At 37.5% G+C, this 25,444-nt stretch overlaps 1 protein-coding gene across 1 annotated transcript in view; it reads right to left on the bottom strand.

Moving 5' to 3' along the window:
- LOC137281471 (26S proteasome non-ATPase regulatory subunit 1-like) overlaps positions 1 to 25,444 on the bottom strand; it is a 274,250-nt gene that overhangs the window by 230,907 nt on the left and 17,899 nt on the right. The window contains exon 21 of the mRNA XM_067812714.1: positions 6,606 to 6,670. Coding sequence (XP_067668815.1) covers positions 6,606 to 6,670 — 65 coding nt within the window. The remainder of the gene's footprint in view (positions 1 to 6,605; positions 6,671 to 25,444) is intronic.

Raw genomic sequence — 25,444 nt, 5'->3', positions numbered from 1 at the left:
AAACAAATGAATGACCAAAAAAACAACTGAGATACTGTGATTTGTTTTCATAAAAATTATCAATTTGTGGCAGAAAATACTGAAAGTCTCACAGGTGTTTTGTGTACCAGTACCTTGGAAATTATGCTCTGAAATACTGTTACTAGAGAATTCATGTTGGGCTGAACCAACAGACCAGTATAAGTGGCAGTTAGTGAACAGATGAGCATACACTGATAATTGTTGGCCATTTGTGATCTTCAAGTACTGGACTGCTATTGACAAATGGTTGGCTACCCTAAACCCATGCACTTATCACCCTATACTGAAGCAATGATCGACTGTCAAACAAACGTTGAGCAAAATTGTGATTTGATGTCCTATGCTTCTCCCACATATATTTTTAACAACAATCATAATCGTAAGGATTTAAACTTTAAAGCATTACCATTTAAGGAATGTTTATTAATCCTTATGAAAAATGCAGTTTCTGACTGCAATGGTTTGTGAAAATACCCAATATCAGAAACAAACTAACTTTGATTACTTGATTATTCCTTTATCAAACCAATGCTAAGCAACACCAACAAGTTATAAATGAGGAAATATCAACCATCAACAGCTATGGCCATTGATTTGTTGCAGTAAAGCAGAGATCAGTTGTATTAGACCTCACAGTCTGTCAAATTCGGCGCCATGCTAAAGAATTTTTGGAAATGCACATTGATAATACATGCACATGATCATTAGATTTCACATTATGTAAATGCATAAAACTTGGACAAACCAGCCGCCAAACATCAAATTCAAACATTGAATTTCATCTTTCATTATGATTTGAGTCGTAATATTCATTGAAACAGACTAAGAAGTTGAAAGGTTACCTTAAGAGCATGTGTCTCTAGAGCTATCAGAGAAAAACATTCATGCAAATACTTTTACGAAATACACTTTGCATGATATCAGTGTTTCTCTACGATGAGAGATAAATGCTAGTTTTTCTTAAGGAAGCAGTTAACTCTATAAAGATAAGTACATAGGAAACAACTCTCCATAAACACACAGTATGAGGCCTTTAGGCAGATAGCATCCTCCCAAACAGGAAGACCAAGCCACATGAAGCATGACATACCACTACAACCGTGGCATGGCATCATCGTCCTACTATTAATGGAACATGCAGCTTACAACTGAGCGAAAAGATAACTCTCCCTCATCAGGCCCATTTTATTATCTTCAAAAGTTATTCTTTCATGTTTTTGAAAACATGAATTCTGAAATATTGGAAACGTCAATATGATTCCTGTGAACATGTTTTAAAAGCAAATAAATGAGGATGAGATTCTATTTAAAACAAAAGCCATTTAAGACAACAGATGATATCCATACATCACATTGTGCTCTGTATCTGTTAAGAGAAACTAATCATTCACTGAATGGACAGCATATAACTTAATCATGTTGACTGGAAATGTAAAAATCTCATGCAGAATAAGTCGGTCCTTTTTCAAGAATCAGAAAATTATTCCATGGCACGAAATATGCTGAAATCTGATGGTATTTTCATTCCACGTCACTACCAAGTTTGCAAAGAGCCCCATTAGTTTTTATTACCAATTACACCACCTATACTCATGACCATTCTGTCTCCAGATGCTGATGGTATGACTTTGTGTGGAACAATTTCAAACAGGCTCAACAATAATGTTCCTGGGCACATTGCCAAATAGGGTGTCATCATCGTTATGACGACCAAAATACACTAATGACATACTGGTAGCCTTGGAAAATAATTGATAACCATGTTTCGGTAAACTTGAAGAGAACCAAAACTAATCTTCAATCTAATACAAACGAGGTCATTTAAAATTTGCTTTCACCAAGATATGAAGAATCCATCTTCTTCCTGAAGTATGTGGGACAATTTCTGATGGAAGTAGCAGGAGGTCACCATGTCCCTTGTGTGAAACACTGTCACTAGAGAAATTAGAGGAAATGAAAAAATGATATTGATAGTGTTGAGCATTAAATCTCCTGCCTATCTGTCCATGCAGGATGGGCCTGTTGTGTGCACCTGTTTACTTCGCTGAGCAGCATCGAGCAGACGCAATGAGATTACGGCAGCCATTTGCTTAAAAGAAAGTCACCTGACTTTTCAATCTCCTACTGACTTTAAATTCATGAATTCTTCAAAATGAAAAAGGCTTTTACGTTACTTTTGGAATCTTTTAACCAACCTCTTGGTTGACACTGACCTGAACACCCAAAAAAATATGGTTATTATCTGATACAATGAAAAGAAACAAAAAAGAATTCAACAAGCTGCTTAGATTAACACTTCTCTGATTGAAAAATGGAACCAAATTGGCAAAAAATGTGAAATCACAATTCAACATCAGACATGACTATTCATCACAAGTGCTGCTGCACAACAGACACAAATACAATCCACAACACAAAGTTATACTCAATACACTGTTGCCCTAAGCAACACTTAGTAATATTCTCAGCTGGTGATCTGTGATTATCTAGTCTAGACCAGACAATCCAGTGACATACATGACAGATAATGATCTAAGCAGCTGGGATGTGATGACATGCGACAACAATTTGGTAACCTTGAATACTGACTCCTATAGTCACCTCATACAACAAGTATGATCATCCTTAATCCAGTCCTCCCAAAGTCTTAGTGTAGCTTAGTGTAATGAGACGACCATCACCAAAATGATAACTTCAACAAGGAGTTCTCTCCAACCTCTCTGTAATATCTTTAACACAGTAGTAATTAGTGATTCAAGGTAAAGATAAGGCTTTCCAGACAATCAGTTACAGTGTTGTCTTTTGGGAAATACAAGTATTCTTGATCTAAAAGACATTCATATGTTGACACATCTACATGCAATGTTTGAAACAGTTGTCAATACTATCCACATATCCACAAGTACTTTCCATTAAAAAATCCTGTTTACATCAGCTCTCTGTGAGCTAATATGCATGTAATGCAGAAAAGAGTGAATTCGAGAAACTCTTTTCATCAGTCAATCATACCATGCATCACTTACATTCTCTTTGATGCACTGAAGTAGAAAGTTATACCAGTTAGCCATAATGGATGTGTATCATTACAAAGTTTCCAAATTCATTCAAGAACTGATTATGTTCGGGTATCTTGTCTGAAAGAGAGAAACATATATATTGCTGAAACTAACTTTATAGTGTATCTGTTTTGCATCTTGATCCCTTCTCTTCAGTCTTTACATTTCCCAAGACATATCAAGTCATTAATGCCTACTTAAAAGAAGGGCAATTCATTCTAACTGCCATCCTTAATTCAATGAAGGAAGTCAAGTGATGGTTCTTCAGTAAAAAGAGAAAAACCATCAGACAGGGACAAGAGCCATAACTGAGTGAAATGACCATGACAGGTAGGGAAAATTTCATCAAGAACACTCAGAGCCTTTCATACAAAGTGGAAAATTTGGGGGCTTTAATGGGGCCATTTTACCAGCAATAATCTCATAAGCACAAAATGGCAGCAACATTCTTCTTCACTTCATTATTTATCATCACAGAACAGGTAGCTGTGCATGGTCACCCAAAACAGGTGTAAACAATAATCTGCCATCCTGGCTTTATACAAACCTTCAACAGTTAGAAAGTAATTCTCTCAAACCAAAGATGGCATTACACCAACACTGAATAAATTTGTGCTGGATTCTCAGTTCCCTGCATTGAAAAGTGCCACCTGAAGTTGTTATATGGGGGTTGAATTATTCCTAATGGATACTTGAGTTGTTAATTGCTATATTGCAAGCTTCCAAGAATGACAGTGTTTACCTGCAGTATTGCACCTATCGCCTACATTCAGCAGGAAATCATCATTTCACATTCAGTGCAATCTCATACATCGGAATCAATGCAAAGTATCAATTATTCCAGAGCAACTACAAACTTCAAAACATATATCAAATGCCACCAAAACTGTCCAAAGTAAATTTCGTGACTGATTTTATCTAAAATATTTTTCACATGGTCGGAGCAGAGCAACTGTTTCACTAGACAGTTTTAAGTCTGAATTTCAACCACTGCCAGACATACAATGGCAAACATGTTGTCAGGTAATCTGACATGCAAGCAAGCAAACAATTACAAGTCCAAGACCACCTCTTAAATACCAGAATTTGTACAAAAAAATAATAAAACAATCAATTAAACTTCTTTCAAATGTTTAGAGAAATCTTCAGTCATTGAGCAACCCTTCAAGAATTTATCTGGAATAAGTATTTGAAGGCCGTCAAATGGATTTAGCATTCTCTCATTCTCACAATAGTTCTCATGCATCAGCAAACACACACATACATGCACACCTTCAAGATTCCTGTGGATACATGATCTTTATGAGACTGAGAATGAGGATGAGAAAGATAGCAAGAGGGGTGTGAGTGCAAGATAGAGAGTGAGTAAATGAGTTTAGTTCTATGCTGCTTTTAGCAATACTCCAACAAAATCACATCAGTGGACTCCAGAAATGAGCTTCACTCACTACACCCATGTTGAGAAGCAAACCCAGGTCTTCAGTGTGTTGAGTGGATGCTTTAACCATTCGGCTACTCCACCGCTCCTGTGATGTTTATGGATGGATGTGAAATGTGATATGAAGGGGTAAATAAGCATCCTACAGTATCAGAACAAATCATAAACAATGGTGAAATCATGAATGAAAACGAAGGGGATAAAATACCAACTGTCACAGGGCCAGAATACAAAACGTTCATATTATGGAGCTTGTGATCTGGAAAACACTGCTGTTTCCGCTTTACAGACCTTCAACATTGCTAACACTCATTTGTTTAGACAGATGACTGGCAATACATCAGAAAACAGGAATCTTCAAATATTAAGGTAAGCAGGTCCATTAAGCATGTTAAGTAAGGACTTCAAAACAAGCACCTTGATGACAGAAACAAAAAATATAACACATAACAATTTGTATTCGGAACGTAAGGCCAATAAAACAACTTTAAACTCTGCCTGCAGGTTCCTTTATCGGTTTGAAAAAATGTCAGTTCCCTTTTCAGTCCAAAGCACAAGTCAGTTATGGATTTAAAGCAAATATACTGACATACATATTTGTTTAAAAACATAACGTCTTAACATGGCACAGAATTTTAACGTGTTAATTTGTTATATATCTCTGCACTGAACGAAAGTTGAAATGTCATCTAGATGAGGAAGTTTTAGATAATCCGAACTGTAACAAGATAGACACCTAAAAACATCTCTTACCAGTTAAACATGTCATTATTCCTTGAAAAATATACACTCATCTTTCAAAACAATACTTACATGGCCATAATGGTGGAGAGTAAAATTAAATGGCTGGATGATAACTTTCCTCAGAACATTATGTTCAAATTTGGGATATATGAATAAATTCTGATGTTATATCAGTTTGGTATTTGAATCCAGAAGACGAACGTTCCACCCAAATCACTTGAAGGGTTATAAATGCATGATATAACAGTATGTTCTACGGAATCATCACATGTGAATTCAGCGCAAATGTACAATCATCCAAAATGATGTTACGCAACATGCATACAAATTTAAATCTAAAGAAAACAAAAAAAATATTTTCCAAGAATTTCCATCAACCATAAGAAATTGACTTATTTCCTCTCCCGATTCACAGTGTTCAGTCACTGTCAATCTGTGAATGGAACCAAACGCTTCTCGAGGAAAGGTCTAAAACTAATCTAATCACAAACATGGAGCTTGACAAGAAAATGGCTGTCCTTTGACTTAACTAGAAAAGGCAACAACTCCTATAACTTGACCTCTTTAAATATTGATTTCCGTTCGAAAAATCACATTTTTGAGGTGAAAAAGTCATCTGCAATCTGCCTATTACTGTTTCTAGCAGCACTGTGGCATTACGCCTTATACTTGCCAGTAATGAGCTATTAACAAAGAAGGGCATTTTCCTATAGCTTGCCCCAACATGCAGACATCTACAAGAAGAAGAGCATTATTTATTACACGGAAAACTAATTCTTCCAAATTGACTTTCCAATCTTATCTCTTAAATCTTATCTGACAAATCAATCTATGATGTGGGTGGAATAAAAAAGAATTAAAGAAATTATGCCCTAAAAATAAATCTGATTCATTATAATCTGGCCCTAAGGGTTGTACTAGAAATCTGTGGACACTCAAGGCCATTAAAGACATGTATGTCTTTGGCAAGATAGGCTCACATTTCAGTCACTGTGGAATTCATATTTGTTTTGCAAACTGTAATAGGTGAAAGAAATATTTCAGTCACATTTCACTATGTCAGTTTAAAGTGGGAGCAAACGCAAACAGGAGATCCACAAGTCAGGGTTGACATGCAAAAGGTCATCATTGGACGACTCATAGACTGGACCTCATGGCGCAAGGCAACAGTTTTGACTACCGCACATTCTTTGAACCCAAATCTCCTCGTGTAGGTACAGTCAATATTGAACAGACAGTTCATCTGCAATACATGTATGTCAATTCTTGGTCTGATCATGGGTGTTACCATGCCACGAGCAGGTGAGCTCCAGCACCTGGTGACATCATCTAATACTGCTACCTACCTGAACAGGAGGAATCCCAGGGCAGTCACAGCAACTCTCCGGACATCGTCATTAACATCGCTGACCTGGTAAACACAAACAAGTAACCATCATTGACCAACATGATATATTTAGCAGCATTCAAGGTAGGTGGGTGATAGGAAATATGTGTTCTTGAATGAATCAGTCTGAATCAAGGTGTGAAGACAGAAGCTGTTTAGGGTGAACTTCAGCAACGAAATTGGATGTTGGATTTTACACCACTTTCAGTTACAGAATATTCCAGCAATATCACAGCTTGGGACACTAGAAAATTAGTGACAAGGGCAGTGGTCTTACAGGTCAACTGCCCATGGTTTGGCTAAAGACAGCAATGACTTTCCAGTCCTATGTATTTGGTTTAAGTGACAGAAGTGTTGTTGCTTGAAATACAAACCTTATAGCAATGACATATTCTCTGAATGAGTGCTGTGCCAGCTGTACATGATTAATGAAGGAAAAGGTAGGAACAGGGCCTTTTCTGACCTACAGGGTCTACTCGAGGAACCTTCAAACACTGTTATGGATATTCTCCATCATTCATCCCTTGCATCAACTTCCTTCACAGTAATGGTGTTCTACTCTAAATATGGTTAATAAAAGGATTCCAGAAGCTCTATTACTTTCCACACAATGACATAGATCCACATCATAAATAGCTGTTTATGTTCAGAAAAATGTATCTTTTCATTTATGACAGCAATATATTTGTCTGAAATGTTCATACCTATAAGGGTGGTGGGGTAGCCTATGGTTAAAGCCTTGGTTCATCACTCCAAAATTCTTTCAATCTAAGTCAAGATGAAGTGAGATGGTTATGCATGTTGGAATCTATCTTTAAATGTTCTTGTCTTGTAGCCTTTATCACAAAATTAAGAGAACAATGGTTCAGTTTCTATTAATCCGTAATGAAACTGTTTTGTACACAACACAGTTAAACTTTTAAGGTTTCTGTAAAATTGTCAAAGCCTCAAATGTAAATATTCCTAAATGGAGAGTCAGACGTACAGTCCACTAAATGGTATGATGGAAGAACTGAAAGACAGACGCACAGTCCACTAAATGGTATGATGGAAGAACTGAAAGACAGATGTACAGTCCACTAAATGGAATGATGGAAGAACTGAAAGACAGACGTACAGTCCACTAAATGGTATGATGGAAGAACTGAAAGACAGACGTACAGTCCACTAAATGGTATGATGGAAGAACTGAAAGACAGACGTACAGTCCACTAAATGGAATGATGGAAGAACTGAAAGACAGACGCACAGTCCACTAAATGGTATGATGGAAGAACTGAAAGACAGACGCACAGTCCACTAAATGGAATGATGGAAGAACTGAAAGACAGACGTACAGTCCACTAAATGGTATGATGGAAGAACTGAAAGACAGACGCACAGTCCACTAAATGGTATGATGGAAGAACTGAAAGACAGACGCACAGTCCACTAAATGGAATGATGGAAGAACTGAAAGACAGACGCACAGTCCACTAAATGGTATGATGGAAGAACTGAAAGACAGACGCACAGTCCACTAAATGGTATGATGGAAGAACTGAAAGACAGACGTACAGTCCACTAAATGGTATGATGGAAGAACTGAAAGACAGACGTACAGTCCACTAAATGGAATGATGGAAGAACTGAAAGACAGACGCACAGTCCACTAAATGGTATGATGGAAGAACTGAAAGACAGACGCACAGTCCACTAAATGGTATGATGGAAGAACTGAAAGACAGACGCACAGTCCACTAAATGGTATGATGGAAGAACTGAAAGACAGACGCACAGTCCACTAAATGGTATGATGGAAGAACTGAAAGACAGACGCACTGTCCACTAAATGGAATGATGGAAGAACTGAAAGACAGACGCACAGTCCACTAAATGGTATGATGGAAGAACTGAAAGACAGACGCACAGTCCACTAAATGGAATGATGGAAGAACTGAAAGACAGACGCACAGTCCACTAAATGGTATGATGGAAGAACTGAAAGACAGACGCACAGTCTACTAAATGGTATGATGGAAGAACTGAAAGACAGACGTACAGTCCACTAAATGGTATGATGGAAGAACTGAAAGACAGACGTACAGTCCACTAAATGGAATGAAGGAAGAACTGAAAGACAGACGTACAGTCCACTAAATGGAATGATGGAAGAACTGAAAGACAGACGCACAGTCCACTAAATGGTATGATGGAAGAACTGAAAGACAGACGCACAGTCCACTAAATGGAATGATGGAAGAACTGAAAGACAGACGCAGTCCACTAAATGGAATGATGGAAGAACTGAAAGACAGACGCACAGTCCACTAAATGGTATGATGGAAGAACTGAAAGACAGACGCACAGTCCACTAAATGGTATGATGGAAGAACTGAAAGACAGATGTACAGTCCACTAAATGGAATGATGGACAAACTGTGCAACTTGTAAATTTACTGAAAGGAATGATGAATGAACTACAAGAGAGATGCATAGTCCACTTAACAGAATGTTGGATGAACTGAAAGACAGACGTATAGATTCTGAATGGAATGATGGATGAACTAAACGACAGATGTACAGTCCACTTAATGGAATGATGGACAAACTGTGCAACTTGAAAGAAATGATGGATGAACTGAAAGTCATGTAAAGTCTCTGAACAATATTAACTGTAAGACAAACAGAAACACTGAGAAGAGGTAATGATGGGTGAATGGCACACCAATCAGAAACATCAGACATTTGACAAATGAGTGAGAGAGTGAGTGAGTGAGTCTAGCAGAGCTTTTAGCAATATTCCAGCAGTCTGGCCACTTAACAGCTGGTGTGTCTAGTGCTAACACTACACATCCCCTAATGCATTCAACCCTACAAAGATACAAATCCATTACTGATGCCATAGAATTGGCCATTGAGTGGTGTTGGGGACATCTTCCCAGTGAAACCAAATTGCAGCTCTTGGTCTGAAACCATCCTAAACAGTACAAAGTTTCACTTGGACATTAGCAACCACACTGTCTCAAAAATAAATGTTCAGAACACCACCTTACTTTGTCACCAATTGTCTTACAGTTCATCTCATCCTACACAATGACAATCAAAGGCAAAAGGAAAACATATTGGTTCATGCAACATGTCCATAACAGATATGCAGTTTTAGATAATCAGTTTAATTACAATATATGTAAATTAATAATTTCAAATTGCAGGGCTCAAACTAATGGGAAAACAGATTCCTGATTTGAACTTTCCCAAAGCCATTAATTTTCTACATAAGAATCATAACAAGATCTTTTATGGACAAATCTTCGTTTTAATTCTTTGAAACACAACGTTTTGGGGTGTTTTCAATTCAAACCCCTTCACCAATTGTCAGTTTTCCTGATGAACAGGTCTGAAATGATCCTAAAAACATGGTGTTTCAAAGTGTTAAATTAGAAGATTTATCCATAGAGATCTTAGTCATATATACAACTTCTAAATGCCACTAAACGAAATCAAGAACAATTGAAGTCTACTCTCAACACAAAATCATGCAGACGTGATAAAATGGGGGAAAAATTAAAAGACCAGTCAGTTATGGTAGGGAGAATATCTGGAAATAGCCATTTAGTTTTTCTTTATCTTGCTTCAAGACAGAAATTATTGTGTTAACAAGTCTCCACTTTCATTTCAGGTGAAGTAATAACAAATTTCAGATTGAGAAAACAATGAGTCTGTGGTGTCAAATTATATTCATCCCATGAGTCACGGTAAATTTCACCTTAACATTTTCAGCCTTCATTAATGAGAGAAAGAAGCAGCTGACATTTCAGTCTTTCATATTAATCACAGATAATACATACACAATATCAATTCACCTAGCTCATACAACACTCAAACAGAATGGGTTTCGAGACAGAAGCTGAGATGGACACAAGTTCAACGTCTCATTGTCATTAATGTAGCATTGTCTTAACCTGATCTGATTAATGGCAGCTACAAGTCTGCTGCTCTCTGCCATGTGCTTCACAGAAGAACAGCTATCATAGCTCCATCTCCTGTTTCAATTACAGCCAACACACAATAGAGAGTGTCATGTTGTCACTGATATAGGGAGACAGAACGATGGGAAACCCTGAGCCAAGCTCCATGCAACCTGATAATGTTGTGTATCTCAGTCACCTTACACCAAGAAACATTTTTAACTATTAATTTGCCAAGTATAAATATACATTCACATAAATATCAGTGAAGAATGGTTTACTTGAAAATGATCTGTTATAGATGCAGCAAACAGCATCTTGGTAGACAGTATGACTAGAGTTCAAGGAATCATTCTGACTCCTCCAAGCAGCGCTGTCGGAGCAAGGTAAGTTGACTTGTACACAAGATTATGAAAATTTGTGTAATCAAGGAATGATTTGTATAAATGAGTCATATTTTCAAAACAGATATGTCTAACGACAATTTAAAAGGTGTATAGCAGACATGTCTAACAACTCCTTCAATATTTATGATATATGGAGCCACACTCACAATTGCCCAACTGTATGAGTCTGGACTAGTGCAGTGTTCATTCTAGGCCATGCCCTTGCGCATTTCATGCACTGAAAGTTTATATGATGCATTCTAAGAATACTGGCGGGCCATGTTGGTGCACACAAGACATTAAACATGAATCCAAGAAGCACTACATATTTGTTTTCAAGCGTCAATTCAAGCAAAACGCAAAATACAGGCTTAGTTTCATTGTAACAAGAGTCATCAGAAGATGACATATCCCCCGGCCCCCACATATTTGAAAGGACAAATCTTCTGAAGGTTACTTGATACATTTTTAGACTAAGTTTGAATCGTTTCCATGGAAATCATGAAAATATAAATGCCATAGATATCTGTAAACAGCAAAACGCACCACTTCAAGATCTGTCTCATATATCTACCAAGACCTGTTGAAAGATATCAAATGGTTTTCAAGCTGTGCTCCGGAAACGAAGCCAATCCCTCCCTTTTGAGACTACGTCCGAATTGTTTCCACTGAAACTGGGAAAATAGAAATGCCAAAACTTTGTAAATAGCAAAAGGCACCACTTCGTGGTCTGCCTCACATATCTGCCAAATTTTGGCGAAAGTTTTCGAGTTGTGCTCCAGAAACAAAACCCATCCCTCCATTCTGAGATTAAGTCAGAATCGTTTCTGTGGAAAATGGGAAAATTATAAACCACAAAAAACCTGTAAAGAGCAAAAGGTTGCACTTCTGGGTCTCCCACACACATCTACCAAGTTTTACTGACAGATATTAAGACGTTTTTGAGTTCTGCTCTGGAAACGAAACACACCCCTCATTTTTGAGACTAAGTAAAAAATGTTTCCATGGAAACCGAGAAAAACATAAATCACAAAAACCTGTACATAGCAAAAGGCAGCACTTTGGGTTCTGATTGATATATCTACCTAGTTTCACAGATAATTATTGAACGATTTTTGAGTTGCACTCTGTAAACGAAGTCCACCCCACCATTAGACTAACACCCAAATGTTCCATGGAAAAACACAAAAAAAAGTGCCAAAAATCTGTAAAATAGCACATGCTTGGGGGATAACAAAATGTGTTACCTTCTTCGCAATCAAGCAAGCTGTTATTGTTTTGAATTCCAGGAAGTGTACACATGAATTTCAATTGCAAGCTGTTTCAAATGACAGTGTGAAGCCTTCAAATCCATGTTATGAAAACTTTGACGCACTTCTCCAGTTTCCGATTAGTCGGTTTCTTTGAGAGATCCAGTCACTTTGCATGTAGCACTTTTGTACTTTGGGTGCCATGGCATACCAGCAGTCAAAATTTCTCTTTTGTTGCGAAAAGGCAAAAAGCTTGTCACGATGATGTGTATTATCCATCACAAAAATAATGAGTTTCCCGTTGAAAGGCACAGACAATTATCAGACCAGAACGCAGAACATGCCAAATCTACTGATTACATACCATCAGTTGAAGCAGAGAATTAAAGTTGATCCTTAACAATAAAAAATCACAATCATTTCCTTTCGATCAGGTAATGTCAGTTCTTACTTCTCAAAATCAACTGAACATTGAACCCTGAACACTTGTTACACTCAATAGCTTCCTTAACAGTCTGACAAATATATTGTCCTCAACCTTCCTAACTCTCACTCTTCCTTCCACTTGTGGTGTTTAAATACTATTGAGAAAACTGTTGGTTTAGTGTTGCAGTGTTGTTTTTTAAATTCATTTTGAATTAATTTTAACTGTCAAATAAATGCTGAACAAATCATGGTTCCATTTCTCTTGTTCATATTGCTGACCACACACATACTGGACGTCAAATATTGTACATGTAAGTGAACTCAAATGAGTAACTACTAAGTATTGTATATCTCACAAGTCACAGCAATTTGACATGACTCATACCATTTTCTAAATGGTCCATATAAATGAGGACAGCTGGGCCATGGGCCCATTTTTCTTAAGGCTAGAATAAACACTGCCAGTAATTGATATTATGAGCAATGACCATGCCCTTGTGATATGGTCATGTAATCAGTTCACTTACTCTGCCCATTAAGTCCCCCATTGAGATGTATTAATTGCTAATGATAAATTCTAATCCTTCACAGGACCTTGAATATTAGAAGTTCTTTGCAGACATTATCCCATATAACTTATTTTAACAAAGTTAAACCTATAACAAGGTTTTGTTACTTTTGTTACTGCCAGGAAAGCCAGAGGCTGACAGAATGAACATCAATCCAAACAAGTGATACATGACAAGCCAGATGAAACATGCGATCAATCAATCATAAGTGTATCATCTTTCCAATGAGAAACTTGGAACTATTCTGAGTTTGGTGGTTTTTTTAGCTTGTGTGTTGTATGATACATTATCAATGTATGATAAAAAATTTTCATCCATATGACTGCAGTATGTAAATAATCAACACGTTATCCACTCAATCCAGTGACTGATATGATAAGCACCAGCCAAGTCAGCAGGACTGACCACCAACCTTGTCAGTCATTTCTTACAACAAGCATTGGTTGAGAAGGCCAACTCAGGTACCCATGGGAAGTGTATTAATGAAACAACGACAAGCTTCTCTCAATGTCGCGGATAACACATTCAGCACTGGCTCAGAGGAGGTATGTCTGGATGAACCGACAACATATAATCGTAATGGTTTTGTCTTAACATTGCTTTCAGCATCTCAGCTGCCTGAATGACAATCAAGCAGCTTGTCTCAGATCTTGTACACTTCAGATAACTGTGAGACTTGAAGCTATGAAGACAGAATTCTCCAAGAGTCTCAAAAACAAAACTTAAGTAAAGCAATGCTGCCATCATGGATGTTGTTTTTATTCTCTTTGTGGAAATGACAGATGTCAGCCCCCAAAAGAGAAATTAGATTGTTTCTTCTTGTTACATGTAATGGAGAATATAAAAGACACAGATCACATGCACTGACATGAGATGAAATGAACTCATCTGCAATATTGCCTTTTCCAAGGTGTACCTAAAGAGTTATGTTCCAAAACCCTCTTCTAATAACAGCACTTATATTGACTCAGCGCTGGTAAAAAGACAGATTTATTCTAACTTACACTAATTATCAATATTATTAACTATGTGAAGCAAGGCCCTATTAAAGAATGGACAAAACATTTTTTAGAAAGAATTATAAAAACCAGATAATTCAAGGAAAGGTCAGAAAATTGCTTCCATTATTACATAATCAACTTCTTATTACATCCTTAATAGCTTTGTCCATGGTGATCACAGAACCCCACTCTAAAGAAATTTCATTTCCATGATGTTGTTTGTTGCAGTCAAGGCAATGAATCCACTGATATCCACATCAGGTTACAGTGACTCACTGTGAACCTGGCCACTATGGCTAAACACATGCAACCTTTTGTCCCTTCACACAACCATAGTAGGACGCTGTAGACTTCAAATGGAATTCCCTTGTATTCATTATTTCTTTGTCACACACTTGTAGATTCCTGCATTTCGGAAAACAAAAATGTATGTCATAATCAGCATTACCATACCTTGGCCATGTTCACTGAATTAAGTCATCAACTTTCACATTTTAGACATTACCACAAATTATCATTTCACTTGAAAACATGTGAAGTGTCAACAATAACAAGTGATTCAGCGTAAAGTCAAGAAGTTGATCTTTCCCTTGAGTGAGTAGCCATGTGCATGCTGGCAAGATCCTCTACAACCATCAGGGCAGAAAACTGATGGTCTCACACACCTATTAACAAAAGTAGGTCCCACACTCACCACTATCCATAAAGACACGAAATCAATCAAAGAAATCCCAACTTCTGCCAATATGTGACAATTCTTCATCCGATCAGGTATAAAAGTTAGCTCCAGAACATTAACTCTAGCATTTCTTCATTTTACTGCCAGTTAATGCTAGCTAGGTATCAATGAAGATAGGGACTGGACCTCTGTCAGTTCCAAGATGCTGGACGAAGACAGCAAGTGGACTGAAACTTGACATGTTCATATCAGTGGTGCCCCTTCCATCTTGATCGTTATATTAATGATGATGATGAATATTAGCATGATGATGACGATGGTGATCATGAGTGAGTGAGCTAGTTTAGTTTTACACCACTTTTAGCAATATTCAAGCAATATCATGACTGGGAAACCAGAAATGGGTTTCACACATTGTACCCATGTGGGGAATCGACCCCGGGTCTCCAGTGTGACAAGCAAACACTTCAACCACAAGACTACCCTACCGATGATGATGATGATGATGATGATGATGATGATGATGATGATGATGATGATGATGATGATGATGGTGATGCCAGGCTGCAACATCTCTTTTTTCTGACATGCTCTAAGCATCATGACCACAGAGTGAGAACCTACATTTGTTTTTATTCACCATTTTTTAAAACAGTTCCATTTCCATTTAATGACCAGGTCACCTACCGGCATATAACAGAGACATCCACCGCATTAGGGTAGGTATGGCAGGACATGCTCATACTGCCATATATTGCAATGCAAATGCATGTATTACAATATGTACTGCAACATACTGCAATTAGCAAAAACTACTTATAATAATCACACTGATGCAAAGGCACCAAATAATCACTATGTCTGATTAGGATTTAATAAAAACTATCAATTATGACAAAATAGCAATGTAAATAATACTTGGCACAAATGAAACGAGGAAAACAATTCACATTAAAACAGTTGTAACTAGTTTGAACTATTTTCTCCACTGGCAAAACAGGCCCTGAGATTATAGACAACTCAACCTGGTCAGGACATATCAGACATCACTGATCATTAATGAGTAAATCTTTAATCCAAAACATTTTGACATACTTGAACAAAACTTAAGAAAACAACTTCAAACCTAAAATTATCACTCCTGTTAAATGTCATTTTCATCACCATCATTTCCACCATCAATACCTTCGCCACAAACATCACCATTATCATCATCACCACACCATTGTCATCATCACCACACCATTGTCTGGGTGAAAAACAGAAAAATCTTTGGATTTCTGAGTGTTACGAAGTTTTCCGAATACTTTCAAAATGTCATTTTTTTATCAGCATATTGCAATACGAATCATTTTCATGTATGAACTGGTAAATACCAATAAACCTTGCGCAGCCCTACACAACATACGTCTTTAAGAACATATTTGAAGTAAAATAAATCAATATTGACAAGAATGAAAGTAAACTGTCCAGAGCAAGGAAAGGACGTCAAACAAAAGAAGATTTAATTCCCTTTCTATGACAGGTCTCAAGTTCATTAAAGCAAAAGGTTTGACTGTAAGAAAGCTTACAGAATTAACGAAAGGTGACCAACACCAGAATCAAATCTGCACATAGATAGGACTACAGTAATAAGGAAATAGACAGCACCAACACTGTTCGGAGACAGTAGCTGGCAATGAGCTGAACTTGGCAAGAGTCTTGTGTAGTGAGTGGACTTAATAGAAAGTCAATTTTAATCAGAAATACAATACTGGACTGACACCATCATTGCAACTTCAGCCAAATCTATTTACCAGCTTACTGCAGAACAATATCTGAACATGCTACAACCAGTAGACACGCCACACTACATAAAAGGACATGGAGATGCTCACAAGCTGACTAATGCACCTGCTCTAATAAAGGGCACCCTGTGTATATAGACTAAGACAGGATGCTGAAACAAAATCATTCATTCACTCATTAATTACTATAAACCCTCACCAATAATACACCTTATCTCAAGCATGAAACAGCATAGCATTCATCCATGTTGGATTCCACTTTGGGGAGCTCACACTTCATTGCATTCACGAGATTTATTCACATATTATTTAGTGACAAATATAAAAATTCTAGGAGACATTCTTAAAGTCAGTTAAATAGTTTAAGTTAAGTTATAAAAAAATTGTTGCCACTTGGTGGGTTTTGAAGTGTAACAAATTGGAACTTCTTTGGATGGCAACAGATATCATTCCACAGCTCATCATTTAGATACAGCAATCAGATGCACAGTGTCAAGGAAACATAAAAAAAACAAATGTTTTAGTGCATTTGATTAATAATGAGTGAGTGGGCGTGGAGATTTTTACTCCAAGTGAATCCCAACTGCATGTAAGCAGTTCCATGAGTCATACAGACACTGCCACACCATTGGGACATGGGTGTTCCAATATTCATTTAAGGATATGAAAACTGAAGCCTGTGATCTCAAGTCTACAACACTTGACATCCATCCTGGCACCATCTGTAGATTTTAGGTATGAAAAATAGAGTAGCATGAGCTCAACCGTTGAAAGTTTATCACAAGGGATTTAAATTGTGTCAGAATCAATTACGATAACTATAAATAACGCTTGCATACCAGCTTCTGAAAGTGAATGAGTGCTACAATAATTTATGCTGTTCAGTAATATTGCCAGTATTTTACGACTGCCACTATATTATCAAGCATGGTCCAGATAAAACTAGTGGTCGATAGCATGAAACACACAACTAATGTAATCTTTCATAACCACCATCCAGACCAAGTTGTAGCTGAGCCAGAAATTATTCTTACAACATAATCCTCTGTGGAAGACATTGTTGGAAATATCTTCACAAATCAATATTTAAAAGTGGACACTGGCATTATGTTACGCAGTGAAGAATATTAATAGAAAATCAATGCACCATCTGCAAACAGTAAGTAACTCTCCCTATTTCTATCCCCAGTCTGAGAGGGAGCCACTCTTGGCTGCTTCTGTAGACAATGATTCATCAGTAACCCATCGTCCTACAACTTTTCAAATTAGATACAGACTAAAGAGCAACACCACTTATTCACTGTGCTGGATATGTATTAAGATTGAATGAAAATAGAAAACCTCTAAACTTAAGATGTCTGTGAATATTAATATGTTGTCCAGACTCATCAAACATTATCAACTGGTAAATGTTAATAAGGTTGCAGACATTAAGTGGGAACGAGAAGTGTACAAATGGATCATCTCATGCTCATATCCGCAATATCCAAATAATAGTGTGTGACAGCTGGTTATATCATCCTGTTCATCAGTCTTCCACACACTAAAGTACACCAAGACACAGGTGAACACATGTGGGCAATCAGAGACAGGTCAAAGTCAGACATGCAGGTGTGCCATGACACAGCTGAACACATGGGCAATCAGAGACACAGGTCAAAGTCAGACAGGTGGGTGTACCAAGACACAGATGAACACATGTGGTCAATGGAAAACAGGTCTATGGGGGACATTCAGGTGTTCCACGACACAGATGAACACATGTGGGCAATCGGAGACATATCACAGGCAGACATGCAGGTGTGCCATGACACAGCTGAACAAGTGGGCAATCAGAGACAGGTCTCAGTAAGACCGGCAGGTGTACAAAGACACAGATGAACACATGTGGTCAATGGAAAACAGGTCTATGGGGGACATTCAGGTGTTCCAAGACACAGGTGAACACATGTGGGCAATCAGAGACAGGTCTAAGTAAGACCAGCCGGTGTACCAAGACACAGATGAACACATGTGGGCAATGGAAAACAGGTCTATGGGGGACGTTCAGGTGTACCAAGACACAGCTGAACACATGTAGACAAATCTGAGACAGGTCAAATTGAAACATGCTTCAAGACACAGCTGGAACATGTGACAAATTGACAGAGGTCAAACTGTGTAGATGTACCAAGACAAATCTGGTTTCACACCTAATTCTTACTTAAAGGTCACATATACTCTAATAGGGTACAAACGCAAAATCACTTGTTGACATCGTAATAAATGAAACCCCGTCATTAAAAATGCTCATTTCGATCTTTAATTACCTTAAATCGACCATTTTGTCAACAGTGCAAAATTCTCAGCCACAAACGAAATTTCAACCAATCAGAGCAGAGCATCTCCTTGATGTAATAGTGGGTATAGAAATGAGGGTCTGTGCAGTATTCATCTACATTTCAGGCGCTGAACGATTTCGTTTACAGGTTTGTACAAACCTGAAATCACGAAAACTGTTGAGAAAAATGAAAGCTACATGTTCTCACAATCTACCATCATTTAGTTTTGTCTCCTGCTTTGCCTAGATTTCGAGTTACAACCCTTGTTTTCACAGACGATTCTGTCAAAAATCACTTGGTGTCGGTAGGTTGTAATCCGTATTAGGTGGTATAAACCTACACGTTATTTGTCATCATTCACTTGATGCTCAGTTAATGAATTTATAACAGGTAAAATTAGTGGTAACGCCACTTAGATTACCCGACAAAGGCCCCCATTTGGCATTTCTTTTGTCTGGATCGATCAAAGGATTAACCGATAACACGCTGATTGATTAATTAGTTTTATGGGCATTTAAATGGGGGATTTGTCAAAATGTAGTGTTTATGTATGTACATTTACTAATGTATACTGTATACACTCTGTCGTGTCTGTGTCTACGTAAAACAATGCCCTTCTTTCAAAGGATTAACCGCCAATACATTGATTGATTGCTCATTATTGGCTAACTAAATAACTTTTCAAAAACAAAGACGCACATTATGCAATTAGTTGCCAGGTGTGCTATCTTGGGTAACCAATGAAACTATACAGCAATGTGAAAAACCTGAAACGATACATCACGTTTTCGTATATTAGACTGTTAAAAGACACATCACTTGGGAAATCTGCAGATGAATTATATATCACTTGTTTTTGTGGATATTGATGGATACATTCCTCGAAGAAGGTAATAGCCTGACATTGCTCCTATAACTTTAATTTTGATATTTGCATTTTCGTTTTAATATGTTGTCATAGCTTTCAACAGAATCATTGTTTTCGTCGTTAAATGTAATGATGCAGACGACATACACTAGGGCGTGTGTGCGAATTATGATTCATGTAGGAAAACTATGAAATGTCTACATATTACATTCCTGTTATACACTCGCAGATCGCTTCTTTTTATTAAGTTTCAAAATGCATACAAGTATGATTATAAAATAATTAGGATTATGAGACCAAATATAAAGACATATATTGACAAGTGTCTACATACATACAAACCAAGTAAATTTAGCAAGTGAAGAAATTTATCACGCAGTATTTTCACTTCGACACCGACCTCGCTTAGGTTATGTTACAGGTTGTGTCATGCAAACTCCTTTTGGTAATGATTCAAATACATATTTACGTAGTTTTGATTGTCTAACTTGATGAGAACAAACCATACATAATCTCATTAATTGAAATGGATTTGACTTCATGATTTTCAAAAATGGCGGCGCCCTGTCTTGGGATGAATGCTATTTAAGTTTGTTTTCACCGACTTACAAAAGGACAATTACTTTCTACTGGTAGTAAAATATGTATTTTATTGATGGCCATTAGGATTTTACATGACATTGCTTATAACATAACAATTTCACTCTTGGAAGCGAGGTGGAGGTCAATATAACATTGCTTGCAATATAAATGTCACTTCGACCCCTACCTTGCTTCCTTGGAAAAAGTCCAAATGTTAAAAGTTGTGTCATGCAAAATCCTTTTGGCCATGATTCAAATGCATATTTAACTATCAGTAAAAAGTAGTTTTGATTTTCTAACTAGAAGCGAACAAATCATAATCTCAGTAACTCCAACGGACTTTAGCCCGTGACTTCACGATTTTCAAAAATGGCGGTGTCCTGTCTGAGGATGAATGCTACTTAAGTTTGTTTTCACTGACTTACAAAATCAATATTACTTTCTACTGGTAGTAAAATATGTATTTTCTTGATGGACATTAGGATTTTACATGACATTGCTCATAACATAACAATTTCACTCTTGGAATCGGTCAATATAAGGGGTCAGTATAATATTACTTACGATAATATTGTCACTTCGACAACAACCTCGTTTCCGAGGAAGAAAGCATTATATCCATGCAAAGTCCTTTTGGTCAGCAATGTGTAGTAAGCAGTCTTGATTTTAAAAACTCGATGAAACTTGAACTCCATTTTCTATCCTGGAAGCGTGGTAGGGGGCGAACCATCCGATTTAGTATATACCACAGGCTTCCACAAAGCTCACTTCGCACACACTAACAACCAATTTAAGCACAAACTACGGAGTCTGGTGGAAATCTGTGCATAGTGACACCATCACCCGACCCCAAGGAACAATTGACGGCAACACAACAATTCTTCATGTCTTTGGTGACGTCGAGAAATCAGCAAAATGACCAGCTTCCTACACATTTTCTATACATTTAACTGGAAACCGTTCCTTCTATGACGTCACTGTAGGGCTCTGGCGACAGAGTTACGTAACCTGTCTGCGGTTTCGTTTGCGGGCGAGAGAGAAGCAGATGGCGTTTAAGCAACTTTTAAGCGCTTGGTATTAATTAACCACAAGTTTTTTTAAAAAGACAATGGTGTTTCGTTCATGACTAACCAAAAGTCTTTCATATGCAGTGATAAAAAGAGTACCAAAAAACTGAGTTTAGTGGTCCTTTAAAGGTTTCATCTCGTAACAACCATGAGGTTGCAGATATAGTTTACTTATGTCACCTCACCTTCAGTAAGATACCGCTGATAAGATGCAAAATGTCAAACACAATAAGTAAAGTCTTATCTCAATATCAACAATCTCTTACTACTTTCGTGTAAACAAAACAAGAATTGTCATTAAGGTGACATAATCCCCTGCCGCAAATTTTCAATTCAAACATAATAAGTAATGAAAGTGTAGATCGTAATTAAAGATGAAGCTAAATGTCTAAAAACATAAACAAGCAACATCTCTTGATGTCTTTCTCTGCAGTTGTTCAATGGCAGAAATAATTTCAAGACTCACTTTGATGTTGACATATAAGTCACAGTGTACAACATGCATAAATAGTAATAAAGGAACTGTTTATTGAAAAACATTCAAATGAAGTCTTGAAAATCTAAGAAGAAAATCCAGTGAACTGTTCCTGACATATCTTGCTAACAATCTTAACATGCAGTTTAACATGTTGAAATCTTCAACATGTTGCTGTGACCCAGGTCACCCAAATCTACTGGACCTTGCGCCTTCCCTAATTGAATCTTGGTGTCAAAAATGAAGAAACGGTTCTTGAGATATCACCCTGACATTCTTTACATGCAGGTTAACATGTTGAAAATATGTGAAGGTCACTAAAAATATAACTTGGTCCTGCACCTTCCCTGGATGAAGCTTGATGTCGAATATGATGATACAAGAGGCATCAGAAGATGACATATCCCCCCGGCCCCCACATATTTGAAAGGACAAATCATCTGACAGTTACTTATTGTGTTTTTAGACCAAGTCTGAATTGTTTCCATGGAATTCATGAAAAATATATATGCCATATATCTGTATTTAAAAAAAGTCTCCATTTCAAGATCTGTCTCATATATCTGCCAAGATCTTTTGAAAGATATGAAATGGTTTAAATAGCAAAAGGCACCACTTTGGGGTCTGCCACACATATCTACCAAGTAACACTGACAGATATTAAGAAGTTTTTGAGTTCTGCTCCGGAAACAAAACACACCTCTCACTTTTGAGAGAAAGTCCGAAACATTTCCATGGAAACTGAGAAAATAATAAATCACAAAAACCTGTAAGTAGCAAAAGGCACCACATTAGGTTCAGATTGATATATCTACCAAGTTTTGCCGAAAAATATTGAATGGTTTTGGAGTTCTGCTCTGGAAACGAAGCCCATCCCTCCATTTTAAGACTATGTCCAAAACGTTTCCATGGAATCTGAGAAAATAATAAATCACAAAAACCTGTACATAGCAAAAGGCACCACTTTAAGTTATGATTGATATATCTACCAAGTTTTGCAGAACAATTTTTGAGTTCTCCTCCGGAAACGAAGCCCACTCTACCATAAGACTAACACCAAAATGTTCCATGGAAAAACAAAAAAATATAAATACCAAAATTCTGTAAATAGCAATAGGCACAACCACAGGCTGAGATTACTATATCTAACAAGTTTGGTCTAAAATATTGAACGTTTTCTGAGTTATGCTCCACAAACAAAATGACGGACGGACGGATGGACGAGGCATCGACTATATCCCCCCGCATTACATGCCAGAGGTATAAAAATCCATTGAGCAGTTCTTGAGGTATCTCGCTAACAAGCTACACATGCTGAAATCTTTAAAGTGTCGCCATGACCTTGAAAATTAAGTGAAGGTCACCAAAGTCGACTTGTCGATAAAGCTTGATGCTGAATATGAAGAAAATCCAGAGAATGGTCCTTGAGATATCTTGCTAAAAATAGTAAAACAAGTGACCTTGTAACCTTGAAATGAAGGACATGGTCACCAAACCCTACTGGGACCTTTCTTACACTGTGATGAACCTAGGTACCAAATATGAAAAGAATCTAGTCAATGGTTCTTAAGATATTCCAATTCCTACGTATGTATGAACGTAGCCTAATACTATATCCACCTCTTCATGCTAAACACGAGGCAGATGATGAAAAAATTACAATTTTTCATCTTCTAATCAATCATCAGTTGTACAAGCAGCTTGACCAAAGATGTCAATCCAGTTTCTCAGGCAGATGACTGGGCACACTGATTTTTTCAATGAACATTTTATATAGATGATATAGTAGTTAATCATTTAGCCTGAGTTATACCACGCAAGCAATTTCATGTTGATATATCAAAGCCTCATTACTCAAAATACACAGAAACTAACTCATAGATATATAACCTCAATACACATCCAACAAAACCACCTCAACACATCATCCAACAAAACTGCACAAATTACCCCCAACACATCAACCCACATACTTCTAACAGCACTCCCATCCACCCACTTGACCAGAACACCTAACATTCCTCCCATCCCATGCCTTGCTCTTCAACCAGCCTCCCACGCAACACACTGAACATCCAATAGCCTATCTTGCAGTGGAAATGTACCGTCAGTATCTCAAGAGTTGTGTCCCTTCTACCACTGCTTCCTGCACTGTCAACAACACACGCTTTGATTAATCATGCTAATATAGCTCCATCCTTCACAAAACATGCACATAAAAAACTGCTTTCTTATAAAGCCAAGAAAGGATATAATGCGTCAAATGAATGCGACCCAACAAGAAACAAGGCTCTTTGAAGACATAATTTAATCAGAGCTGCAGGCACTGAAGATTAAATGTTGTTCAATAGTTGAAAAGCTCCTGAGGCAACAATCCTATTTTTTATGATTAAAGCTAAATGTCAAAGAGCAAAATCAACACAAGTTTAGTTAATTCAGCTACAAACAGACAACATCAAACTCATAATGAAATGATTTGGGAAGTGCTTCAAGCTGTCTTTGTGTTCTTACATAGTCTGAAATGACTAACACAGGAGTACCCTGACCGAATAGTGTCAGTGCTAAATCAGACCACATGTAGATACACAGTAGAGGACACCCATGTACTCAGATTACACAGGAAGAACAGTGACAATCCCAAATCAGATCACACATAGACACACAGCAGTGAGTGAGTGAGTGAGTTTAGTTTTACGCCGCACTCAGCAATATTCCAGCCATATGGCGGCGGTCTGTAAATAATCGAGTCTGGACCAGACAATCCAGTGATCAACAACATGAGCATCGGTCTGAGCAACTGGGAACCGATGACATGTGTCAACCAAGTCAGCGAGCACAACCACCAGATCCTGTTAGTCGCCTCTTACGACAAGCATAGTCGCAGAAACACAGCAAGTGAGTGAGTTTAGTTTAACACCACTTTTAGCAATATTCCAGCAACATCATGTTGGAGGACACAATAATTGAGATACACAGTACATAGCACCCATGTACTCTGGCCATACAATAAGAATGAACAATTTTAAAAAGAAAATTATTGGAAACGAAGGGGTCACATGAGATTGAAGGGATGTGGTGAGTAAACAGACGGTCCTAAGTCCAGATGGGATTGTTGAGGAAGGTATGAATGAGTGAGTGAGTGAGTGAGTTTAGTTTTACGCCATACTCAGCAATATTCAAGTTATATGGCGGCAGTCTGTAAATAATCAAGTCTGGACCAGACAATCCAGTGATCAACACCATAAGCATAGATCTGCGCAATTGAGAACCGATGACATGTGTCAACCAAGTCAGCGAGTCTGACCACCAGATCCTGTTAGAGGTGGAAGATATGAGAAGCACAGGGTTCAGAAGAGACTGGGTATACGACAGGAATGTATGAGTATTGCATGAGTGGGCTTGTCATTAAATACTAGGAATGTAGATCACTGATGGAA

This window comes from Haliotis asinina, chromosome 4, assembly GCF_037392515.1.
Source record: "Haliotis asinina isolate JCU_RB_2024 chromosome 4, JCU_Hal_asi_v2, whole genome shotgun sequence".
NCBI classification, from domain to species: Eukaryota; Metazoa; Mollusca; class Gastropoda; order Lepetellida; family Haliotidae; genus Haliotis; species Haliotis asinina.
Note: the sequence above shows the minus strand (reverse complement) of the source record. Positions and strands in the feature narration are given on the sequence as shown.